We start from the raw sequence: 25,314 nt of genomic DNA on the forward strand, positions 1-25,314 counted from the left end.
GTTCTCCTTAGGCTGTTACAATGATCAAGAGAAGTCTGTTTACAGTTTATGAATTCTGTTTGATATTGAGGATTCTCCCTGTCACACTCAGTTTTACGTATGAGACTTTATTGCCTTTTCTACTTTCATTTGCCTCCATGCTGAACTAAAATCCACAGCAAGCAATGAAAGGAAATCTTGCACCCGAAGAAGAGGTAATAGTCAAGGAGTGTTGAAATTTGATAGTTGCCCATTTAAATAAGCGTGTCCTTGGCAAGGTGATGCCCACTGGGCAGGAAGACAAGCATGCAAGTCTAAATCCAAGGCCCACAATAAGGAGGAAAGAATATACTTTGGTATATACTTTGGGGGGGACGAAGGGAAGGATTAGGTCACTTAAAACAGAGTGAGGTCAAGGCATGTAACTGAACAGAAAATATGGAAAGTCTTTCACTAGCTAGTACAGACAGTGAAAAGCAGATAAGAGATATGATTTCTGTTTCTTTCAAAGGTTATTTTCATCTCAAAGAAACGCCAAGATTTTATTAATGTCACTCTTGCATGGATCTGTTTGCATGTGTACATATGTACATACGTATGTGCAGGTGTATATTTATTTTTTAAAATTTGTATTGGTGAGGTAAAAACACTGTTTTTGGAATGTCTGCAAAACTGTGTATGCCTTTGCCTTTTTTACAATCTTTCCCTAAGTAATGGTGGATACAAGTGTATCATGATGTTGAGTCTCTGGGAAGGTTGACCCAAAACCAATGAAGTGTCTTTAGGAAAAATCTGCGGTAATCTGGGAGAGAGGCAGTTTTGAGACAGCATGTCCATGAAGAGTCTTCAGTCAGATGCCATGTGCCCAGAACAGGACTGAAGCAAAAGGCAAAGATGAGCACTTAGCACGTCCCCAGAAGGTCAGGAGCAGAGTGACAGAGTCCAAGAAGCCTTCTGGCCTAGTCCAGCAGCAGTAAGTGCTCAATGGACTGTAAGAACAGTGGACTTTGAAAACTGAAATTCCTTAACAAGAAAAGTGCTAGGAAAGCTCTAAATCATCCTTACCTATAGAGAACTCTATAGTTTTTCAAAAGGCTTTTTTTTTTTCCTAATGGGATTCTCCTGTAACATTTCCTCAATTTACTGAGCAGCAGTTGCTCTTCGGAGTGATTTGGGGTTGATCTGGGCATTCCATCCAAGATCAGGAATAGCATTAAATGGTGTGAGGCTTCTTTCTGTTGGACAAGTCATTTTTATTGAACTGCTTCCTTGGATCAGGGTCAGATATACTTGGTACTTTGCAAAACTGAGAGTGCCTATGTCAATACTAATAAATTAAACAGTACTAGTGAATTTTTCTAGGCACTGAAAAGTGATCATTTACACTGGAAATTTTTTATAATGATGCCTAGTGTGATTTGGTCTTTGCTGAACAGCATTTTTCAGTAGTCTCTGGGCACCTTTCAGGTTCTAGCCTGGTCCAAGAGCCATTCCCACAAGGCTGCCAACATGTAGTCATAGTATTTTAGAGGGTGAGAGAGCTTAATGTGAGTCTTTTTATGCTGGTCAACCTCAGTGCCAGAGAAAGGTCCTGGGCATGTTTCACTTAAGAGTACAATCGTGACTGTAATTATGTTTATTTCTTCTGGTTTTGTGTGCAATGCAAAAACGATAAGAGTGACAGGATCATCTCACCGCCTGCTGTGAAGCCCTCTCTGAGGGCAGCTTGGAAGAAGGCAAAACAGCTGCTAAACTCTTTAGGCTGAGGCCCTTGTTGGCACAGGTGCTGTCTGTACCTGCCCCACGCTGGCAGTTGCAGAGGGCAGTAGCAGCACTGGCTGGAGCAGGTGCTGGGAGGATCGTCAGTCTGGTTCCCCAATGCCAAAGGCAAGGAAAGGCTGAAGCTGCTGATCTCACAGGAGCCCAGGCATGTTCCAGGGTAGCACCACTTCTCCAGGAGCACAGATCAGAGTGTGGACCTCATGTCTTAAATCCTCATGATTCATCTGCATAAAATCCATTTATTCAGCCTTTCACAGTGCATCCAGCTGGAACAAATTGTGTATCCTTGCTCTGCTGCGTGATGCAGAGGGATGAAATGAAGGGTGTGAAGCTTGTTCACAGGGCAATGCTACTAAAATTAGAAAGGCTACAGTGGTTCTTAGTGGTTGGGAAACATGTTTCCTTCCTGCCTAATATTGGCTGGAAATGTTTGTATGGAGCTGATTGCAGCTGTAATAGTCTTTTTTGTGCAGAAGATTCTCTTTGGCAGCAGAAGTTGCCTCCTGCTGTCATGGCAGAGCTCTATACAGGAGGCTGCCAGCCAGCCTAACCTAATGTCAGTACAAAAGTTGTGTTTATACCCATGAAATTTTGAAAACTTGAGTTTGGGGGGAAAAAAAAACCAGGGAGAAAGCAAATAGTGATGATTTCAAAGGGTCATCTGAACCAAGTAGTCTTTGTGCCTTTAGGAATCACACAGGTTGGTCATCCTGATATGTAAGCTGTCAGTCTAATGCCACCAACCATTGTTCATCACATATGATCAAATAGCCTATAAATCAAACTAATATTATAATGTCTTATACTTTGGTATGATTGCCCTGAAAATGGCTGAGAACTGGTAAAATTGTCTGTAAAATAGTTTCTTTCTATAGGTTATCTTCCAGAAAATCTGTAAAATCTTGCGTAAATAAGTTTAGGGATTCTTTTCATGTTAGAATGCAATATACTTTTTTTTGTACTCATCTGAAATATTTTTTTGCTGTCCCTACATCTTCAAAGCTGATAGCCTTTTAAGAGTTTTTAAGAATGGGGAAGTTTGTTTCATCCATATTTTGCATTTATCTAGGTAGTTTATTGCTACACAGGGACCTGCTTTTCATATTTACAAGGCATCATTGCTCATATGTGTTGGGAATTCACATGCCCATCCTTTTTCATTGAAGTTCACATCCTGCTGTGATAAATGTCAAGGTGTTATATGGATCCACACAACCAGGTGTAAGTTCTCTGTTGTTCCAGCTGTTCTGCCAAGGCTGTTATTCACAGCCCTCCAAGGATCTTGTTTCCTGTGTAACCTCAGTATTTTTCAGCTGGGACTCAAACAATATGTCATAGTATCCTTTGACTCCCATTTTTAGCCCTCAGAGAATTTAAGCATATGAGAATGCTCTGCAGTAGGGAAGGTGGTGGAAAGAGGTAGAAGAGGGCTGGTGCAGGGCTCCTTTCAGATCTCAGGAAGAAAGGCCTGACCACAGATGGCTAAATGAGGCATCTGCTTTAATAAGACAGAATAATAAGAGGGGTTTAAGATAGTTTGAACGGCCAAAAGAGAAAGTTTTCTCTTCATGGACAGGATCTGCTCTGCACAGGTGCCATGGGCAAAACTATCCTGGCTCTCTGATGCTGCATGAATGTGGGGTGTCCAGCATTTGAGGGGATGTAAAGTTTACTCACTGTTTGTCTTCTTCTTATGACTTTTTTAAAGGAAGCTGTCTTATTAAGCCAGTTGTGGTCAGGCCTTTCTTATTCAGATGCAGAAGGAACCCTGCACTATCTCTCTCTCTCTTGTACCTCACCCTTTCCCCTGGTGCAGGGCGGGGGCAGTAATACTATGTCACCTCCAAAAAACTCCTTTGCTGCTGGAACTTTGCCCAATGGTCCAAGATTCACTAAAACATACCAGCAGTTGATCTGGAATCTACTTAACTGGGTTTAATCAAGACTCACTGACTGAGCAGTGCTTATTTCTAGATGACGCTCTTTAATGTGTTTTTTGATAAACAGTGAGGTAAAAATATTTCAGCATTCTTGCATGATGGAAATTTTATGAGCAGCCTTTTTACTAGTTCATCTGGATTCCAAAATATGTTTTTATCTCTGGGATCTGTCAGCATAACAGGTGGCTACAGTAGATGAAATTTTACTGGCAGTGCTATTCTCCAGCATATACTGTCTGCATATACCTAGATTGCTAATATAGATGGGCAGAGATACATGTGATGCACCTGTATCCAATACACCTGTATGCAGCATACATGACTCAGACATTAGTAACCTACTTCATTGATTAGTACAGATAGGCTTCTCTAATTCCCTGCTCACAAACCACTCTTTTGAGATAGACCAGACCCCAACCCATGGTTATGCTGTTGATTAGGAGTTATCCCTTAAGAGGGATGCCTTCTACTGCTGCTATTCTGGTGTGATGTAATGCAAGTGTCAAATTTCATATTCGTAATAAAACAGGTTTTACAGATTCTTGGTTTCCATCTTCATAACTCTTATAGAAGAAAAAAACAGAAATAAGATACATGATATTTAAACAAGGTTTTTTAAATATTCAGAGTAAATGAAAGCAACCTTTATCTGTAAGTGTGAATTTCATAAGAAATTTGTCAGGCTCTAATCCTTTGCAAATGTATATGGAAATACTTTCTGAATTCACAGAATATTTTTTCAACCCTGTTAGGAATATAAAAGTTAAGAGGCCACATTTAAATGACTGGTAAGTCATCATGCAAATTTATAGAGAAATGTGAAAAAAGTCTCTAGAGTTTTACTTTCCAGAGAAGCAAAAAATACATTTGTTATATTTTTGTGCTAGAGGTAATTGATGGAAAAAGAACAGAAGAGTAGTGTATGTTATGATTTTTATTATTTTATAATTAATGAAGACAGTATTAAATTTCTTTTGCACTGAGAATATATTACAGGAGGCATATATATAAGGCAATCCCATTGTATATGTTGCCTCATATATCTAGTATACAGCTATTTCAAGTGTATTGTGATTTGAAATAATTGGTCCTTGTGTGATCAATAGACCATTCTGAAAATATTATCAAATGTCTTAAGATTAACTTGAATAACTTTAATGCTATGCTTCTGATCCAGAAGTAAAAAGAAAAAAACTTCTGTCATCTTAGAACATGTATTATTTTTAAAAGTACCCAACACAGTACAGTATGTGCCATTAAATGAATGTCATTTGCTCTGCCAAAAAATAGGTAATAACTACTCTTTACTTTTAAATACCTGTAGGCAAATTTAGCTTTGCAGGAAGGAAGACTTGCAGCTGCCCAAATGGAGCTGAATAGTGCACAAAATCAGCTGGACGAGAAGCAAATGGAGCTGGATGAAGTACAGGCCATGTATGATGCTGCTGTGAAAGAGAAGCAGGCCTTGCTCGATGATGCTGAGGCTTGCAGAAGGAAGATGAACAATGCCTCAGCTCTGATTGAAGGATTAGGGGGAGAAAAGGTATTAGCACACATGTGCAGGTTTCCAGCACAAAGTAGCTGTGCAGTTTGAGAATGCTCCTTAATGATCATAGCAGTGCTCAGCAAACTCAAGGAGTGGTGACATCTTGATATCACAGGACGCTGTTTTTAGTTGTATGTATGGTTGTTTTCCTTGATGTAAATGTGCCTAAAAAAGTAAAGCAATTTCTTGTGTTAATTCCTCTGCATGAAGATTTATGTTATAACATATGATTCATATGAGGATAAAGTTCAGATTTAAAGCCAAAGAGCCAAATTCCTTTTAGCTTTTTTAAGAGGAATTAGGCTTAACCTAAATAATTGCCCTAAAATATTTATAAGAAGGATTACTCTCTTTTTCTCACCAAGTATACGAGAATACAAATTTGAAGCTTGACTAATTTCCTGAATTTTAATTGAAGCTTAGGTTTCTGCTGGAGCCTTTTACAGAATTATGGGCTAATTGTTATCCTCTGCACTGAGCTTGAAATTTACCTTTCTTACGCAGATCTTCCTGGCTTCAGCCTGAAGGTTTTCAGAGGAAGCAGGATACTCTTTTCCCCCCTCTTCTTATTTGCTTTGTTAATTCCTTCATTGATTTCACACAAAGTCAAAATTGATGAGAGTTCTGTCTTCAGCCATAGTGTCCTGTGAGGCCAGCACCTCAACATTAATTTGCATTGCTGCCCTTCAAATTACATCAGTCAAAAATCTTAGATGCTTTGTCAAATTTTTTCAGTGAATTCCTAAATTTAAGAGCAAGGCAAAAATAGTAAATTATAGTGCCTTATTGTGGGTTTTATGAAGCTTTGTTCTATGAGGTCTTGTAAGAGCTGTTATTCCACTCTACTTTTGAAAATTCAGACAAAAAAAAATTAAAGACTCTATGGCACTTGGAGGATTAGGCAAAACTGATACTGGGTTAAATGTATGTTTTTTAAACTTGAAACATGCAGGTCCTGACCAAGACTGAATGCAGAGTGATTGTAATGGAACAGAAATCTGGAAAGAAATTAATAAGCAAAATATTAGTTAATTATTTTAAATTTTTCTAGCACACGAAAAATAATACTTATAAAATCACAGCATCATGGAATAATTGTGATTGGAAGGGACCTCTGGAGATCATCTAACACAAAACACATATCCCTCCTTCCCCCCTACTCAAGGCTTAGGGCATTTTTTGGTTGGGTTTTGAATATCTTCCAGGATTCCACCACTTCCCTTGACAACCTATTTCAGTTTTTGACCACTCTCACTGAAATAAAGGGGTTTTTTGTGTGTCGAATTTAAATATCTTATGTTCCAATTTGTGTCCATTGCCCCTTGTCATCTCACAAAGTACCAGTGAAAATAGTCTGACATCTTCCTCTTTACACCCTCCCATCATGTATTTGTGCACATAAGTACATGTGTACAAGTTCCCCCTGCACTCTCTGTGTTCAAGTCTAAACAATCTCAGCCAAGGCTGCCCCCAAATTTTAGATCCCTGATTAGTTCTTTATCTGCAAGTCTGACGTTAAGCAAACTGCCTTTCCCTCATTAAATCCTCACTTGACTGTGTTGAGAATTTTGTCAACACCTTCCTTAGAACCTCAAGGATTGCTTGTGTCTTTCTGTGTTGTCCCTTCAGATAATGGGTTGTTGAAGTTCCCCATGTAGACCAAAGCCTGTGGATGCAAGGTTTCTTCCCCTCATCTACTTCTTGTTAATCACATTGTCTGTGACAGACGCACACATTTCCCATGCTGATCTTCCCTCTGATGCTAACCCATAGGCTCCCAGCTGGCATATTATCCATCCCTGAGTCTCCCATGCTGACCACATGCATTCCACTGCCCTCTCACGTGAAAGAAAACCCCTCTTCTCACCATCCCAACCTGTCCTTCCTAACAAGCCCACAGACAGCTAATGCAGCTCTCCAATTGTGGTTGTCTTTCCACCATGTTCCCATGACCCCCATCATATCATGATGTTGCAACCATGTGGAGAATCCTCTTTTGTTCTCCATGCTGTGCACATTCATGTAGAAACACTTCAGAGGGGTGCCAGCTGTGATAATTCATGTTCTATAACCAGTATGAAGCTGTCCCCACCATTCTGTCTGGTGGACACTTTGTTTGTATGGGTATCCTTAGGATGGTCCTCCATTGGCCCTCTTTTGTTGATTACAAGGTCCCTGCAGTTGATCTCACCCCACACATTTTGTTTGCCACCCCTGTCCTCCACTTCCTCACATGACTATTGGCCCTCCTCTGCCTGACACTTCATTCCTCCTTTAAAGCTCTTCTTACCAGTTTGACCCGCCTGTTCCCAAAGATGCTTTTTCTCCACTGGGTCAGGTGGTTGCCATCACTTCCAAGCAAACGTCTACTTCTGAAAAGATTGATTTAAACAAAAAATACTCCCGTTTTGAAGAAAAATTATTTAACAGAAATAATCTAAGAGATAAAAACTTATCTCTTAGATAAGTTAGACATTTGTGTTGGTTTTGTGTCTGCTTAAGCTAACTTCTTTTTAATATTTTACATACAGCTTCGTTGGACAGCAAGCAGCAAAAACTTTCAAAATCAAATTATTAATTTGGTGGGGAATGTTCTTTTGGCCACTGGATTTCTGTCTTATTCTGGACCTTTCAATCAGGAGTACAGGAATTTGCTACTCCAGTTGTGGAGGAAAGAGATGGACAATAGCAAGATTCCATACAGTAAAGTAAGTGTTCCTGTTTTGTTCTGACCTTATTCTTTGCCTTGCTGAGAAATTATATGCAGAGCATTTCGTTCCAGAAAAGTACATAATTGGAAGATTATATACAGGCTGTCACATTCAATCAAATTTTTAATAAATAAAAAGTCTGAATAGTTGACAACTGAGCATTAAACCAATATGTTTTAAATTCCTCTTTACACTGTCAGGCATTTCACAATTGGTATGTAGGACACTGCTCTGGCAAATCTGAGAGAGAAATGCTGTTTGAGATCAGCTGCCCTGGGAGAAATAGCATAATACAGGAAACAAAGTAAAATCTATCAGCTTAGAATACACTTACCTTTTCATAAGAGGAAACATCACCTTTGCAGTATCTCCTTCCCTGGCCTGTGTCTGTGCAGGCAGAGGTGGCCTAAAATGCAGTTGGAGCTACAGTCCCATATTCAGTTTCTGTTTCCTGCCACTTCATATTCTGCCTTTATTAAGGTGAGCAGCCTGCATGCTGGGACTGTGAGACAGGGCAGGATACCTTGCATGAATCGTGTCCTTTGCTGTTACCATTACCTGCCTCAGGAGTGCCAGACCTGGCAGATGTTCTGGTGCAGGGGCTTTGCTCATGGCCAGCAGCAGCCTAGCTCCTATTGCATGACTTTTAGGAGGTCTGTCTAATAGTCTTCCATGTACCTGGAAGACATATTCATACTGAAGGCAGAATTTAAGCCATAGTAATCAAAGCTGTCTTTCCGGGTAATCTATGGTGTCTTCCACTTGGTTTTGTGAGTACCTGTGTACATTTTCTTCAGCAGTAAAGGCTGGAGAATTATTTCAGGGACTCTCTCTTCCTCTCAGCAGGAGTTGAGGCATTAAGCTCAAACATTTCCTGTTCTCAGCTGTCAAAGATTTTGACAAAGCAGTTGCTGCTGAAAAATCCTGTGAGCTACTGAACAACCTATGTGCATCTGTATCATTGTGAAACAGCTAAAGGCAGATATGCATCCCCTTTTCAGTGTTTTTGAGATTTAGCATTTAAAACCTCTATTAAGAAGATCTCTTTTCAATGAGATCTTTTCAATGTTCACTTCATAGAAGTTACTTGTGAATATCTTTTTTTTTATTTTTAATGTTAGGTTAGCATAATTTTTGTAATGCTGATCAACTTTGACTTGAGAGAGGGAAACTTGCAATCCAGCCCAATTTACACTGTGACTTAAAAGATAAATGACTCTGAACCACCCAGTAAAGCTCTCTGAAAGCTGCTGATAATAAAAAATATGTAAGGCCAAGATGGATTTATTAATAAAGTACCAGGAGCAGTGCAAGTTTCAGGCAAGATTCTTAACCGGTGTCGCATGGGAGTTATCCTACATACACTCATCCCAGAGAGGCTCTTTCCCAAGTTCAGTGTACAAAAAGCTTAAAAGCTACATACTTTGGGGAGTATCTGTCAAGATTCTCACCATTTAAGGATAAGAAACTGGATATATAATGTCCTTAGAAAGCAATACATAAAGAACTAAAATTCTGCTTTCATGAGGGTATTCTGACCACATTACTATTTGACAGCATCATTGAAAATTTGAGGAATACTTTCTTATGGTTTCTATGTTGCTCTCCCCTTCCCCCCCAGAATGTCTCAGTTAGATGGATACCAGAGTTAATGAGTTTCAAAATGTATTTATCATTCTGTTTAGAGTTCCCATTAAACACAGAATTATGATTTCCATCATACTGCATTGAAGAGAGTTTTGATTTTTCCCAGGGAGTTAAGTACTCACAAAAGGCAGCATATGGGCCTTTCTTGATACTTCACACTGCAGGAAAGAAAGCAGCTTTGCAGTTCAAGCACAAGGCTTGACATCTGCCTTACTTTGTCACAGACTAACTGACCGTGGGCGTATGAGTCATTTAGGCATAACAATTTACAAAGATCTGTTTAAAATTAGCCACTTATCTGTTTAGTTAGGCACTGAAATTAACTGCGTTTCAGAATTGCAGGGTGACTGATACTTCTTGCTGTAGGTAAGAAAAAGTTCAAAGCTGTTTAGATCCTACTACTCATCTGCTTAAGAAGCTAAATATGATTTTATGTTCCAATTGCTGAAAAATTTGCCTATTAAATGCTTTTCTGTCCTTTGCACAAATGGAAACTTGATTCCTAAAATTTCTGTGTCTTTTGAGGATGGTTTGTGTTGCTTCATTGTGAGCCTTCAATAATTTTAGAAGTAAAAAAATCAGAGGAGTAAAAAAGCTTTGGCATCTTGCAAACACTGATATCATTAGGTCTCACAATTGTTTCACAACTCTCACAGTATTTGAAGTTTAGCTTTTGTCTTCAGATGCTGAATTATATGATTTTCACAAGATTTACAGGCTTTTACTTTCCTTCTTTCATGCCTTTATTCAAACATGTCTAGATAAAGCCTACAAGTAGGAATTGTTGAATGAAAAATGTAAGGAGCAAATAAATACCTTCAATTTAATATTTTAAAAATTCTCAATCCTTACTAAGGTGCTTTTCTAAATTGGAGAGTTTGGTTTGCTATTTTCAGCAGTTTTTTCTTCACATGCATCTTTTTGAGAGGCCAGTCACTTTTTAGAGTGAATAAAATAAAGCAAGTTGGTTGACAAGTGCAAATCAGACTTAAGGAGAATATGTGAACTATGAAGGGTTTTAGCTTAACAGCAATAATCTTTCATGATAGCTCATGGTTACTGATCCATATCCACATCTCCACATTCTTCTCTTAGTCTCCCACAGCCATCCTGTACTTGGAAGGCACTTTCCAGCAGGTGGAAGATCTTGTGAGCAAGATGACAATTCCACTTGAACTGGCAGGAAAAGTGTTTGCTATTAAAAATGGCAAAAAATCAGTTTGTCATTAGATATTGAACTGACTTCAGAGTTTTTCTGACAGTCTCTGATGGACATCAAAGCCTCAACAGAATTCACTTTCATTGCTGCTCAACTGCAGTGATTGAGCCACTGAACTTTAAAGAAAATAAATAGTAAGCAATAACTACCAAATACACTCCATCATGCATTCTGATTAGAATAAGGAGAAAAACCATGCAGGAGATGTTTTGGTATAGCTCCTCTAACTGGCACTAATTTTGTATTTGCATGTTTGCTACTGGTACTGATTTTGTAATTACGTATTTTCTATTAGAACTTGAACCTTACTGGTATGCTTGTTGACAATGCTACAGTGGGTGAATGGAACCTTCAGGGTCTTCCAAATGATGACCTTTCAATTCAGAATGGCATTATTGTCACAAAAGCATCTAGATATCCATTGCTGATTGATCCACAAGGTCAAGGAAAGATCTGGATCAAAAATAAGGAAAAGAATAATGGACTTCAGGTAAATAGTTAGTTTACAATTCTTTAAAATGTGTGTGTCATTTATGTCATCAAGCTTTGCCCATATGTAATTTACATCTGATGTTTATTGGTACACAGTTATGCAGAAACTAAAACAAGACTGACACAGAACGTGTACCCTATCAGGGTATCAATAACAGGGCAAAATAGACTGATATATTATGGCATATCTGTTTTTATGATGAATCTTTTAATTGCTTGCTGTAGTGAAAGAGAAACAAAGAGGGAAGTAAAAGGTTGTATGTCATTCTCCACCTTCCTGGAGACTTTTATCTCCTGCTCTGTGTTGTCCCCAGTAAGTCCAAGGGGACAGAGTTATGTCAAGATTCTACATACACAAGTGTTTAAATTGTGGCATACATCTGGGATATTGTAATTTGCTATGGTCTTGTTACTGTTATGCTGTTGGTCATCTAGAAACTAGCTTTATCCCTCAGCTGAATCTGAAATAAAAATGTAGGGAACATGCTCTTTTGGTGGATACACATATGTCTGCATGATAACAAACAAAAAGTGCAGAGTGGTGGAACAGAGCATTAATTTTTAAATAATATACTGGCTCAATTCTGTGTAATGTGCCTCTAGATATTTTAATTATACCTTTTTCAAAGAGTTTTGCCTGCAAGACAAGGATTTATTTTAAAAACATGTCTATCCTAATTTTTTTTCCTGGTTAAAAAACCACCCGAAAACCATGATTTAGGAGACGCCTGGAAAGGTTATTCAATTATCGTCTTAAAGAATTACATTAAATATATTACATTTGAATAAAGGAAAAGGAGTCTGTGTGACTCTTAGCAATTTTAAGACTGGTGGAACTGAATTGGAAATTGAACATCTGATGTCAGATCAGGTCTCCAATATAACACTGGTTCCCTTTCTGAACTCCATAAACATTTCAGTATTTCACATTATTGTTCTAAGCTTAAATCTGTTTATATTTAGGAGATAATAAGATATTACAATCATTAGATATGCAGATAAAAACGTAAATAAATGACAATGAAGAAATGTTATCTCCTATGCTCCTAAGTTGAAAGCAAAACTTCCATTTATGTCAGCAGAGGCAAGTTTTGGTCCCTAAAATGTAACCATTTGCATATATATCCCAGGATGAGTACAATTTTTTAAAGCTTCAATAGATTTGATGCTGTTTGCTCTGCACTTTCAAATGCTTGCTGTGCTGTGACTCAATCTTCCTAGGTTACAGCTATGAGCCATAAGTTCTTCAGAAGTCATATAGAAGACTGCTTGTCCCTTGGCCGACCTCTGTTAATTGAAGACATTGGAGAGGAACTTGATCCTGCTCTAGATAACATCTTGGAAAAAAATTTCATAAAATTTGGTTCAGCACACAAAGTAAGATGAATTGTAGACATGAAATTAAAACCCAACAGGACAGATGTTGGGTATGGGGTAGTCTGAATACTGACATGATTTGTACCTTTAAAAGAGTTAGAAAATGTGTAGTGAATTCATGGGGTTGTTTGAGGGGCTTTTTTACCCTTAATCAGAAAGTTTAAAAAGTGTAAATGAAAACATTAAAAAAAGAGTTCATAGATTTTTTTTTTCATCAGATAAAATAACAGTTTTTATGAATTCAGCTTTCAAAAATTGAGAAATGCTTTTTATTTTCAGGTGAAAGTAGGTGACAAGGAGCTAGATCTGATGAAGGGGTTTACCCTCTATATGACAACAAAGGTGGCTAATCCTGTTTATACTCCAGAAATTAGTGCAAGAACTACTGTGATTGACTTTACTGTTACTATGAAAGGACTGGAAGATCAGCTCCTTGGCCGTGTCATCCGCACAGAAAAGCAGGTATGGAGTCTTGCAGTATTGGAATAGAGGGAAGGCTTGCTCGGTATCTGCACTAGGAGTGCATACATATTCAGTGCCTTGGTTGAAATCAAATGCAAGAACAAAAATGTGAATGAAAGTTTAAAGGTTATGCATTTGCTGAAATACAATGTGGAGCTGTTTTTTAATTGAATGGGGGAACCTAAACATTTATTTTAAGATCTGGCCTTGGAAAGAGAAGAAAGAAAATTATACATTAAAAATACATCATTGGCATGCATATGACATACATAAAACAACTTTATTCCTTCATATATGGAAAGGGCTTCTTGTTCAGTCAGAAATCTCTTGTATTTCTAAATTCCTTTTTAAACTTAATTTGAATTACATGAAAAAATGCTTATGAACTTGAACTATTTTTGCCAGCCAGGCTCTAGTGTGCAAGGAGATAAAAGATTCTTAAGGAGCCCTGAACACTGACTTGACTCTATTCTTACTAAAATTTGCATTGATTATGTGGAAGTTAATATAAGGAAGAAAATCCTCTCTCAGGTGAGAGAAAAAATTGAGGTTTGCATTAGCAGAGCTGCTGCTTTCAGTAAGTACCTCAGGTAGGCTTGCTAATGTGAGAGGAGTTGCCTGCCTAGAGGAATTAATTCTTCTTTTGACTTCCCCAAAGCATGTTCTAACCAGCATTCTTTAGTGGTGCTGTCATTTTCTCCAGCCAACACCCTTCCATTTTGCTCAAAATGAGCCTTTACTGAAGTAATGACTGGAATTAAGGTGCCCTTCCTTCAGTCTGACAGTCACAAACAGAGGCTGGAAAGTCATTGTAATGCAAAAACTTCCTGTGAATTTTTCCATGGAAAATAGAAAGACTGTAACAGCAGGTACTGGAGAAAAATAGGATGGGACAAATGCTTTAGATGCAGAACTTTTAGTCTTTGCTCCAGTAGATGCAGGTTTCTGTAAGCAAAATCAAACAGCATCAGCAGGAGTGAATGGGAATATCCTGACTAACCTCTGAAGGGAGGGAGAGGTCTAAATCAAGATAAAAGTTTAAGGAGTGAAATAGGTTTCTCATGACCTACATATAAAAATCCTCTTCCCACAAGATACCCTTGCTCTGTGTTGTTTTTTTTTTCTTGGACAGAACTGTTAGAGAATTTATATTGAATGTATGTTGCAGCACCTAGACTGCATTGGATCAAAAATAGAGTCATTGAAAAATATTCCTCCAGTGCTGTACATCAGCTGAAGAGAGTTGCAAGGGAACCTGATTAGTATTGGCACTACTTGCTGCACAGGGACATGGTTGCAGCTGATCAACTTTTATTAAACTTCTTTTGGAAGATATGAAGACATCATTGTTGTTGTCTCTTCTGTCTCAGTAAGAGGTGAATGTTGTGGTGTAGATAGTCAGAACCAATGGGATTCTGAAAAAATTAGTTCAAAGAAAGGACACAACATGAACAGAACTTCTGAAGAACAGGTTTTCTATTACAAAGAGACAACATGATGGCTGAACTAAAGTAATAGATTAAAGGAACCAAGACATTTTTAAAGATTGCTCCAGTGATCAATGAAATATGATCAAAGAAGTGTTTATTCTTCTCAGCTTTATAGGTTGATCCTGTAAATATAGGAAAAAATCAGCATATTTTTGTACTTTGATGATGGAGTTGCTGCCATTATTTGTGTTCAGAGCAACTATTATTTATGTTACAAAGGTGAAGTTCTCTTGCAAACAAAAACTTGTACCTGGTAAATTTGCTGATAATTTTCTGAAAGATAACTTTTACAGACTTATGAATAGTATGGGTAAAGTGTCTGATCTTAAATAAAGCACATCCTTGTGTGGAATTTAAGCATGTAGTTAAATGGTTTTTTGAGTGTTTTGTGGAAGTATTCCTTTTGTATAATTCTAAATTTTTTTTGCATTAATGGCATAGAAAGAGGACTCAATGTAGAAAGCTGAATTACCGATGCTTAAGCCGTTTCCCTCTTTTGGGATCCAGTCACTTGTAGCTTCCACAGAGCTACACTCTGTAGCCCTAGAACATATTTCAAACAGGTTTCCAAGGTGAGGAGTTTGTAAAAATAAAGAAATTTGTCACTTCTTTGAAATACAGGAGAACCTCTCCTGTACTGTGTAACTCTGTACATCTCCTTTTTCTCTAGCTTGACATGTTGACAAAAATGAAAATAAACTGAAGCTGTAAGTGTAGCTAGACTATTATTAACAATCTTTTTCTTATAGGAAGGTTGACTGGATTGATTAAAGACAGCCAGCAAAAGTATCCCTGAACTGTACAAACTGTTCTGTACAGATGCCTCATTTCACCTGGCGTTCTGTTGACTTGTCTGCCTTTTTCCCCTTGCCATTGTCTGTCTTGTAGAAAGGGCAAAAAAATCCATATGACATAGATAATAATTGTAACATTTCCTGTTTTATAGGCAGTAGAGGATTGTATCTTTCAAAGTCACAGAATGGTAGAAATTAGAAATGGAAAAGGTCATTTTTGCTCCAGTCAATTTTGCTCACAACGTAAAATCCAGCCATACAAAGCCTTTTTCAGGCCTTTATCTGATTTAATTTTAAGTACTCGATGTAATGTGGCTTTTATCACTTGCCGTTGGAAACTACCTTTAGTGGTTTGTGTGCCGTACTATGTGGAAGATTTTCCTGGTAATTCAGATGTGTTTTCATTCACCAGCACTTATGCTTCGTTAATCAAATACATACAGGATACATATAAATTACTGTATATATTCAGCATGCATAGAAATTATTTTAGTACAGAAATATTTTGTAATATTTCAGTATTTTATGGAAAAGACAACAAAGTCCCCACTCTGACATGCATGAAATCACATTTTCTATGTCTTTATAAGGAATCTTCTTTTTAATTGACATTAAATATTCTATGGCAAACTTCTTGGATACAGGAACTGGAAGCAGAAAGAATCAAACTAATGGAACAAGTGACATCCAACAAGAGGAAAATGCAGGAGCTTGAAGATAATCTGCTCTGCCGTCTAACCAGCACAGAAGGCTCTTTGGTTGAAGATGAGTCTCTGATAGAAGTCTTAAGGATCACTAAAACAACAGCAGAGGAGGTGAAATTTGAATTCACCACAGATACATTTTGTAATTGTAATTTAAAGATAGTTTATTTAAAGATGTATGTATATATTTTCATTCCTGTTTTATTTTTTTCCATTCAGAGCCACTATATAACATCTGACTTCTTAACAAATAAATAGTAGAAACACTTATTTTACTCATAAAAAATTGCAAAATTAAACTGCTGCCTGGATATTGTTTGTATTCCAGGCATATTTTGCAATTGTAGGTTTGAATCAGTTCCCATTGTGACAGGAGTTGGAACACATGAAGACACAATGTCTGTGTTGAAACACTGGCAGAGGGAAGGAAAGCTCAACTAAAAATATTATTGTGGTCTTAATCAAGACCTTTTCTTTTTGCTTATGTAGTATAAATCACAAGGAATACAACTTACTCTTCATGATCTTTTCCATTAATTTTAAGGTCAGTGAAAAATTAAACACAGCAATGGAGACGGAGGTGAAAATCAATACTGCACGTGAAGAGTATCGGCCCGTGGCAGGTCGTGGTAGCATCCTTTATTTCCTGATTGTGGAGATGAGCTTGGTTAATGTCATGTACCAAACATCTTTAGGGCAGTTCCTTGGCATTTTTGACCTATCAGTGGAGAGATCTCGTAAATCTCAAATTCCAGCAAAAAGGGTGATTTATATAATCGAGCATCTCACCTACGAAGTCTTCAAGTACACAGTTCGAGGGCTGTATGAAAATCACAGGTTCCTGTTCACATTGCTTCTGGCACTGAAGATTGACTTGCAGGCCAAGAAAATTTCACACACTGAGTTTGAGACACTAATCAAAGGTAATTTCTCTAAAAATGTTCCTGTTTACATATGTCTGTGTACTGCCAAATTCAGATTTTGCAGTACTTGCACTAATAATGTGTTATATCCTGTGGATCTACTTGTTTTTAACTTGTGAAGGAAAGTACATACAGTCCAAGAAGGAATTAAGGGACAAATTTTCCAAAACAGGAGCAATATAGAGTATTTGTTATCAAAATAATGCTTAGATGAGGATTATTTTAACTGTTTTATATTGCAAATTGGGAAAAAAATAAGTCCATTACTTGTTATAGCCTCTCCTGTCTGCCTCTTTTTCAAGTTGCCACATATCTGTGTCTGGGAGATTGTAGACAATCAGCAAAAGCTCTCTTGGTGGCTGATGAGCAGGCATGTGAATGCTGTACCAGGCTTAAGTATCAGCACACAAAATTGGAAGCCTGTTACATGATGTAAAACACTTTTATATTACATTGCATTATGTCACCACTGTATGTCACTACTCAGACACAATGACACAGAAAAATTTTAGTAAGATTTATAAAATTTAATGGGGGTTGACCTCACTGAGGTCCCCAAGATAAGATAAACACAATCTGGTACAAAGACAAGTACAGTCAGGTGCTTGGCATCCAAATATCTCAGTTTGCTTGGCAAACACTGAGCGACTGCTCAGCTGTGGCCCAGCTGTGCTGGGTGTGCAAATGGGCATGAGGCTGAGTGCTGGTTGAGCTAAGAGGCTGTTGACGTTGCAGTCCTGGAAATGAATGCACCATGTGCTTTCTTATTCTTTAGCACTGATGAAAGGAGGCTGCACTAACCATTATACGTCTGCTCTGAAGAACCGGGCTTGAGTATCCTTTTAGGTGGTGACATTTTATTCCAGCTCTACAGACAGAGTAGAAGCAGCACAAAAATTAGTGGGACATTAGCTTTGGAAGGAACTGAGATCACTTTCCAATTAGGTCTTTGTTAAGTGTTTCCTCCATGCAAATGTTACATCTCCTGGTTTGCATAAAATGTTACTCCCTGAGTTATATAAAACCAGTATTTTTTATTACTTGTCATTTTTCTGTTTAACAATGTTTGTTTTCCTCTATAATACTTTTCATTTTGCAGGAGGTGCCAGCTTGGATATGAATTCTGTGGAACCAAAACCAAAAAAGTGGATCCTTGACACGACATGGCTCAATCTTGTGCAGTTATCTAGTTTGTACCCTTTCAATCAGCTTCTGGTACAAATTGTTAAGAATGAGAAGTCTTGGAAAGCCTGGTTTGATGAAGAAGCTCCTGAAAAATCTCTTATTCCTGATGGTTATGACAGCTTACTGGATCAATTCCATAAACTTCTCCTTGTGCGTAGCTGGTGCCCCGATCACACCGTGGCCCAAGTAAGATACGTTTTTGTACAATGGTTATGCCATAGAACATCTCCTAAAGAACTGCTAGTTCCAAATTTACATTCTCTGAATTTCTTGTTACCATAATATTTGTTGCTATTTTGAGAGAGCTATTTTGAAAAATCAGGTATTGAAATGCTCACTAAAAAATATGTGTGAAAACACTAATTTATTTAATTGCAATGAACTAGGAAGCAGAACATGAAACAAATTGTGTTGGAACTGCAAGAATACCATTATTTTGGTGTGGTGCTTTCACAGCTGAGTCATGGAACCTGTAAAGAAGTTGCATTCCTCTGGTGAATCAAAAGATACATCCCTATTCTGTTTCACAGAAGTGGTGGAAAAAGAGCAATTCACTTTTATGGCAGGTGCACTAAAACAGCAGATAAACTGTTTACTTACCCTCTCTACTGAGGAAGTAATAATTAAGGCTGCCTTGTGGCAAATGTCATAAAAGCAACTGCAGTAAACTAGCAGTTTCTCCACAGTTTGTGATATTTTGATTTTTCTTCTCTATGTAGGTGTAAAAGAGATGTACGAGCCTATGAGTACCTTCTTTTCACTTTTTTTTTCTTTTCTTCTTTCTGTACTGGAAAATAGTAGTTTTTCTTTCCTGCCTATATCAACTTTACATGTTACATGTTGTGATAGCATCTGTGTTGTATTTAGGGGACACCATATTTTCATGGACCTCTTTTTCAACAAGGCTTGCTCCACTCTTTTTTGTTTTCTACTTTTCACTCAGTAAGCAGGAGAGAAGTATGGGAGCTCCAGCTGCCATAATTTAAACAGAGCAAAATAATAAAGCTGTTACTGCTTTTTTTATATACTTATTATCTATCGACAATTATCTAATTTATCTAATTTAACTAATTTGTTATTGTCTTGCACAAATATCTCTGAAAAAGAATGTCTCTGAACAATGGTTGCAAAAAGGGGTCATTGTTTTAATTTTTGAGGAGAGAGGGGATCTCTGTTGTTACTCTTTTTTTATCTCTTCTTTCCCTACTGTGGTTTCCCAAGTATTCAAAATTTTACCCGTCTAGGAAAAGTTTACACTTAATAGCGAGTGACTGAGGGGTTTTTTCCCCTACAATTGACATCTTCCTCAGTCCACCTTGTTCCTCAGTGCTTCTCTTCATCATACAAGCCTCAGAATCTGTGAGAGTCAATACATAGCTAGGAAATCACTTCAGTCAAAAAAGAATTTTATGCACTAAGGTAGCTTTAGAAGTTCTTTCAGAAAATGTCTGTGAAAAGAAAAAAAATAGAGGCATAAAGAAGGTTTGACCTTTAAGGATCAAGTCTGAGCTGAGTTTATGTTTTGTAGAAATAGATATTCAGCCTAAGAGACTTGAATTGGATAACCACTGGACAGGAGAATTTGTTTGAAGTTCCAATAAATATATGGGAGATCATAACTGGGTCAGATGAAAGGTCTGTCTAATCCACTATGCTGTAGAGACAGTGTCAACAATACATACTTAGAGAAACTAAAAATGGAACTGGTATAGAGAAACTCTTTTATTTTGTTATCCACCAAGTTTTAACAGGCAGTAATTTAGGGGCAATATCTGGGATGTCCTCAGAGTTGACACTGGATCTATTCTGCATGGATTTTTCCCCCCAGTTCTTTAAAGAACCCCATTTAGCATTTTCTAGCAACAGTGTTCACAGGATTGCTGCTGCGTGAGCAGAATTCTTTCTCTCCTGTGTTTGAAGTTTGCTAGCTGAGAATTTCAGTGGTTGCCTCCTGTGGACAAGAGTTGAAAAATTAAAGTTTAGGCAGTCATTGCCTTCCAATGTAGATGTTGGTAAATCCACATCACTAATTCATGCTAAACTTAAAATGGTAAAGATAGATATAATTTTCTGGTAACATTTTTTTTTTCCAGGCTCGGCACTACATTGCAGAATCTCTTGGAGGGAAATATGCAGAAGGATTTATTCTTGATATGGAAGAAATGTGGAGAGAAAGTGGCTGTCGAACACCTTTGACATGTCTTTTATCAGTGGGGTCTGACCCCACTGAAAATATAGAACGTCTTGCAAAATCAAAGGTATCCTCCTAAACGGAGTTTGCTAGAGATGATAAAGAAACGTTTAACTCTTCTTTGCACTAGAAGTGGTATTTCCACATTTTAATAACATTTGGATGGTGATATTTATATTCATGCTAGTGTTCTCTGGAAGTTAATTTTTGACCAGTAGCCAAAATGTATTTACTAGGAAATGAAAATGCTGCAATCCTGCTTTTTGCAGTTGTTTGATTCCAATGAGATCCCTGTCTACAGTTACATCCATTGTAGGAGCTGACAGTAATGATGATTACAAGAAGATACAGAAAAAAATCATAATTATGGTGACAAGATGAATTAATTTTAACACCCTAGCATTCAATCTGTGCACTTGATGGACACATTCAACATTTCCTACAGAACAGCATCACTTTAAGGCACTCTGTGCTCTGTTTTATGGTTCACAATGTAGCAGCATATAAAATTTTCCCAAGAAGTTATTTACTTTAGATCTCCATAAATTTTCCTCCTCGTTAGAATGCATCTTAATTTAATGGTGCAGGATTTTAGAATACACTGAGTAAGACATGCAAAAGTGGGAGGACCCACAAATCTCATCAGCTTATTAATTAGAAAGTGGAGATGCTCATTCCATTTGAAAATCAGGACTCTTATTTGTCTGTCTGTGTTAAATTGACTTAAATTATGACCTAACTCTCACTTAGTGTTTAAATTTAGGATTCTTAAATCTGAAGTCATTAATTTGATCCTTTGCTGTCAGACCAAAAGGATATTGCAGTCTTTATATGTTTTCATGCTTCCAGGAAATGTGTATGGAATAAATAGAAAGTGAGGTTGTGAATGAGCTGAAGGGGTTGCCTTGTTTATTCAAACATGGTTTATGAACAAGGCAACATCAGCTGGGCTGTCACAACGTGAAGTTCAGCTCTAGTGTCCCCTGTAAATGTAAAGTCAACCACACTGTTTAACTGTAAGGTTCTTTTCCAACCTCTTGAAGTAAAGACCTAACCACACAGCATATAGGAATTTTTCAAGTTTACAAAAGCCATCCTAATGTCACAAAACAAAATGCAAACACAGATGTTTTTAAAAATAAAAATTGTGTAAAACAATGTGGAACTTGAGCATTTCAGCAATTCTTTAGCTTTTAAAAAATGTATCTAGAAACAATTTAATTTTCAGAAACATTTTCAAGGGAGCATTGTGTTTATTTTGCTAGTACGTCAACAAATTGCACTTAGTTCCTTTCTTTCTTTGGGATTTCTCTGCTTTTTTCCAGATTAATTCTTTAATATAGGTTAGTTTTACTGGGGACCTGATCTTGAAGGGGAGACGCGGTGATGCTGGGGTTTTTTTCTTCTTAATGATAAAAAACTTTGGCCTCTTTTTTCAATGATTTCCCTTTTACAGTACTGATTTTTAGTCTTAAAATGGATTAGCACACCAGTGCTAATGGTGTCTCTTAGTATGATATCAACAGTTTAAATCAGCTATCTGCTGTTGGTAATGTTCAAATTTGTGTCCAGAATTTATATTTCACTCTAAAATTTAGCTGTTCAGGTGGCCCTCTCCCAAAGAAATGAGAACAGTGTCTGAGCTATGGTTACTGAGCTATGTAATCTTGTTTATAAACCAAACAAGCTCTATCTTAAAATTAGTTGCATTTATGCCCCCTTTACTTTCACTTTAAGATGGTGTGAAAATTTAACTTTCAGGATTAAAATGAAGTTTCCTATGCCAGCACTTAGACTTCATTAAAATCAGATTTTATTTCAATCGTAAGAGATTGTTCCTTCTTTTAGGGAATGATGCACAGAACATTCAACAAAACTGTCAGGGCCACTGTAGTGACTAAAATGCCAGCATTTTCATCTGGATAGTGATACGTGAAGATGACATGGATATGCTGATATGACTCACTATTGAAAGCAACATTCTTTATGCAGACATTTGATAGAGTTCTTTCAGAAGGAGTAAAATGAGGACAATTCATAGTGAAAAATATTTTTTTCCTTCTCTTGATGTTTCTATGACCTTTAATGATTGTACATTTCAGAGACAGCATTGCTGAGAGGAGCAAATTATGAGTAGATGCTTTCTTAGGGAATAATGTATCTGCCAAATATTTATGCACTCTTATGCAGGGGTAGTCATAGTGTTTGACTTACAGGAGTGCTAGCTATACTCAGATGCATCTTAGAAAAGGTGAAGTTTTTTGGTTCTCTGGCACATAGCCAGCTTCACAGGCTGTTCAGCTTTGCTTCTTTTAGCTACAGTTTCAGGTTTCACTGACCTGAGAGCAGGATTTAACTGCTTTCTTATCTTTGGCATTCTCGTGTCCTTAAATCTTGCCAGGATATGGGGGATCATATACAGCAGCTGTATTTATACTGTTCTGTAAAATCAGGTCAGGGCCCATTCTCTGACCCTGAGGCCAAATGACCCAGCACAGTTTGTGTCCATATGCTTAACCTTCTTCTCCTGCAAAAGGAGGGCAGCCTCCTCCACGCCGCTTAGGAGTGGATGTCTTCCTTGCTTTTTGTTTCACAGTAAGAGAGTCTGAGTAGCTGTACAGGTCAAGAGTAATCTTTGTAGCTCTCAGCCAGCTGAAGGTAGACCTAGATTGATAATGTGGCTCATAGTTCACTGCATGAGGGATACTCAGCTGTAGGTCTTGGACATGAAACTCTCCATGAAACAAAGTCTCTTCATCAATTCTTTCACCCTCAACATGTATGCAGAATAATATGTTTAAATGGGCTTGACAGTCCTGGTTTTCCCGGGCAGGGGTCAGACAGCCAACCTGAGCCAGACTTAAAAAGAACAAGAGTAGCAAGAACAATAAGCAAGAGAGGATCTTGCATGTTACTGACAGACTTGTGCCTCAGCCTTATCTTTTTCAGATCCCTTTGTGAAAGCCTTCATACTCCTCTGGTTTTCTGAACAACTGGTTTTACTCTCCCATAGCCTCTGGAGAAGATGCCATAAAATTCCAGAAATTTGTATTTGCATTTATAAGCTTTCTCTTTTCTGAATCTAGATCTGCTTGAGCTAGCAGATCTCCAAACTGGAATCCTCTGAATCAGTGGCTCCACAGCTGCCATTTACAATACAGGATGTTTCCTGAGTAATGTTTTTATGTGAACCAATCTTTCCTGTCCTACCTGCTTCATCAACAGCTCTCTTTTGAATGAAATATGTTCAGACAGTAAAATATCCCCAAAATTGTTGGGTTTACACTGTGTGTTAATTGTTATCTGAAGCCCTAATATCTGCTCATCTCAAGACAGTACATTACAGGAAAAAGAATGGTCAGGCTGTATTTATTTCTTGCTTTATTTGAAAAAGTGGTGAAAAAGCTGAAGAAATGTTTCAGGCGTCTTATCCCATAGATATTGTTAAACCAGCAAAAAAAAAAAAAAGATTTCCAGTGGGTATAGTTTTCTTCCAAAGGTGGATTATAAGAGGAACTTGAAGGGTTTTACTTTTTTTGTGGTCTTGTTACTTTGTTTAAATATAATCAGTCTCCCTTGATATTAATGGCTTTCTTTGTGGCAGAATGTCACTACACATGGATCTACAGAAGCAATACATCACATGTATAATTCCAAGGAGCTACATATAAAATAAACTTTCTTTTTTACTTTTAGAACATTCCATGCCGTTAAACTTTCTTTTTTACTTTTAGAACATTCCATGCCGTGCCATTTCAATGGGTCAGGGCCAGGAGGTCCATGCAAGGCACCTGTTAAATCAGTGCATGCAAGATGGAGGATGGCTCCTCCTACAGAACTGCCACCTTGGCTTGGAATTTCTGAATGAATTAATGGACACCATCACAATGAAAGAGTCTGTGAATGAAGATTTCAGAACCTGGATCACTACAGAGGCTCACCCAGAGTTTCCTATTAATCTTCTACAGTCCTCTATAAAATTCACCAATGAACCTCCTCAAGGTAGGAATGACTTCCCTTCCCATGGGAGAGATTGCTGCTCCAGGTCCAGGAAGGTTGGGCAGAAAGTAATGTTGGCTTCACTGTGCAGCTGCTTGAAGCTGCCAGTCTTGGACATCAGTGACCTATGTTCCTGGGCATCCCCTGGTCTTCTGGTCCTCCATGCACCTCCTTACACCCAGAATCTTTCCCCACTTCCAGGATGTTTCTTCATATTCAGATGTTCATCTCATGCTCTCTGAGCCTCTAAGCCCCCAGCTTTCTTAACCTAAGTAGTCTGTGTGCAGAAGCACAATGTGAGATCTGCATCTTACTTGGCAGTCTGGGCTCATGTTTCTGTATTAATAGGGGTGCAAGAAAGACATGGATGGAATGAGTCCAGTGAGAACCCACAAAGGTGCTGAAGAAACTGGAGGATATGCTACATGAGGAGAGGCCAGGCTGATTGTTAAACCTTGAGCAGAGAAGGAGTATCTTATTAATGCCTACAAATAAATAAATATACCCTTTATATATATATATATATATATATATATATATATATATATATATATAGCCACTGCTTTCAGTTGATGATGCCAGTAGGAGCTAAGAATTTTTATCCAAGGTCCTATTTAAAGCTGCAGACATTTAAACCTCTTATTTCAGTATTTAGCTTCTTTTGAACATTAGTAAGATGCTTGTTACAGAATGTTTGATGTTGTGAAACACATCCTGTTTCAGCACTTACACTCCATCTCAACAGCAGGTAGTCAGTCTGTTGATCAAAATTTCTTACTTCTTCCTCTTCTCCTCTCCCCCTTTTTAATTCAGAACTCAGCATATTGCACAGTGGCCCCCTCCTAATCATTCTAATGGTAACAACCTATAGAT

At 37.7% G+C, this 25,314-nt stretch overlaps 1 protein-coding gene across 1 annotated transcript in view; it reads left to right on the forward strand.

The window, feature by feature from the left end:
- LOC311153634 (dynein axonemal heavy chain 5-like) overlaps window positions 1-25,314 on the forward strand; it is a gene marked incomplete at both ends in the record, with an annotated part of 146,757 nt that overhangs the window by 91,405 nt on the left and 30,038 nt on the right. Inside the window, 10 exons of the mRNA XM_084205597.1 lie at window positions 5,026-5,244; window positions 7,779-7,955; window positions 11,120-11,314; window positions 12,538-12,693; window positions 12,973-13,155; window positions 16,084-16,254; window positions 16,688-17,066; window positions 18,166-18,437; window positions 20,345-20,509; window positions 24,177-24,444. Of these exons, the coding sequence (XP_084061723.1) occupies window positions 5,026-5,244; window positions 7,779-7,955; window positions 11,120-11,314; window positions 12,538-12,693; window positions 12,973-13,155; window positions 16,084-16,254; window positions 16,688-17,066; window positions 18,166-18,437; window positions 20,345-20,509; window positions 24,177-24,444 (2,185 nt within the window). The remainder of the gene's footprint in view (window positions 1-5,025; window positions 5,245-7,778; window positions 7,956-11,119; window positions 11,315-12,537; window positions 12,694-12,972; window positions 13,156-16,083; window positions 16,255-16,687; window positions 17,067-18,165; window positions 18,438-20,344; window positions 20,510-24,176; window positions 24,445-25,314) is intronic.

This window comes from Fringilla coelebs, assembly GCF_963513975.1.
Source record: "Fringilla coelebs genome assembly, chromosome: 1".
Lineage (NCBI taxonomy): Eukaryota > Metazoa > Chordata > Aves > Passeriformes > Fringillidae > Fringilla > Fringilla coelebs.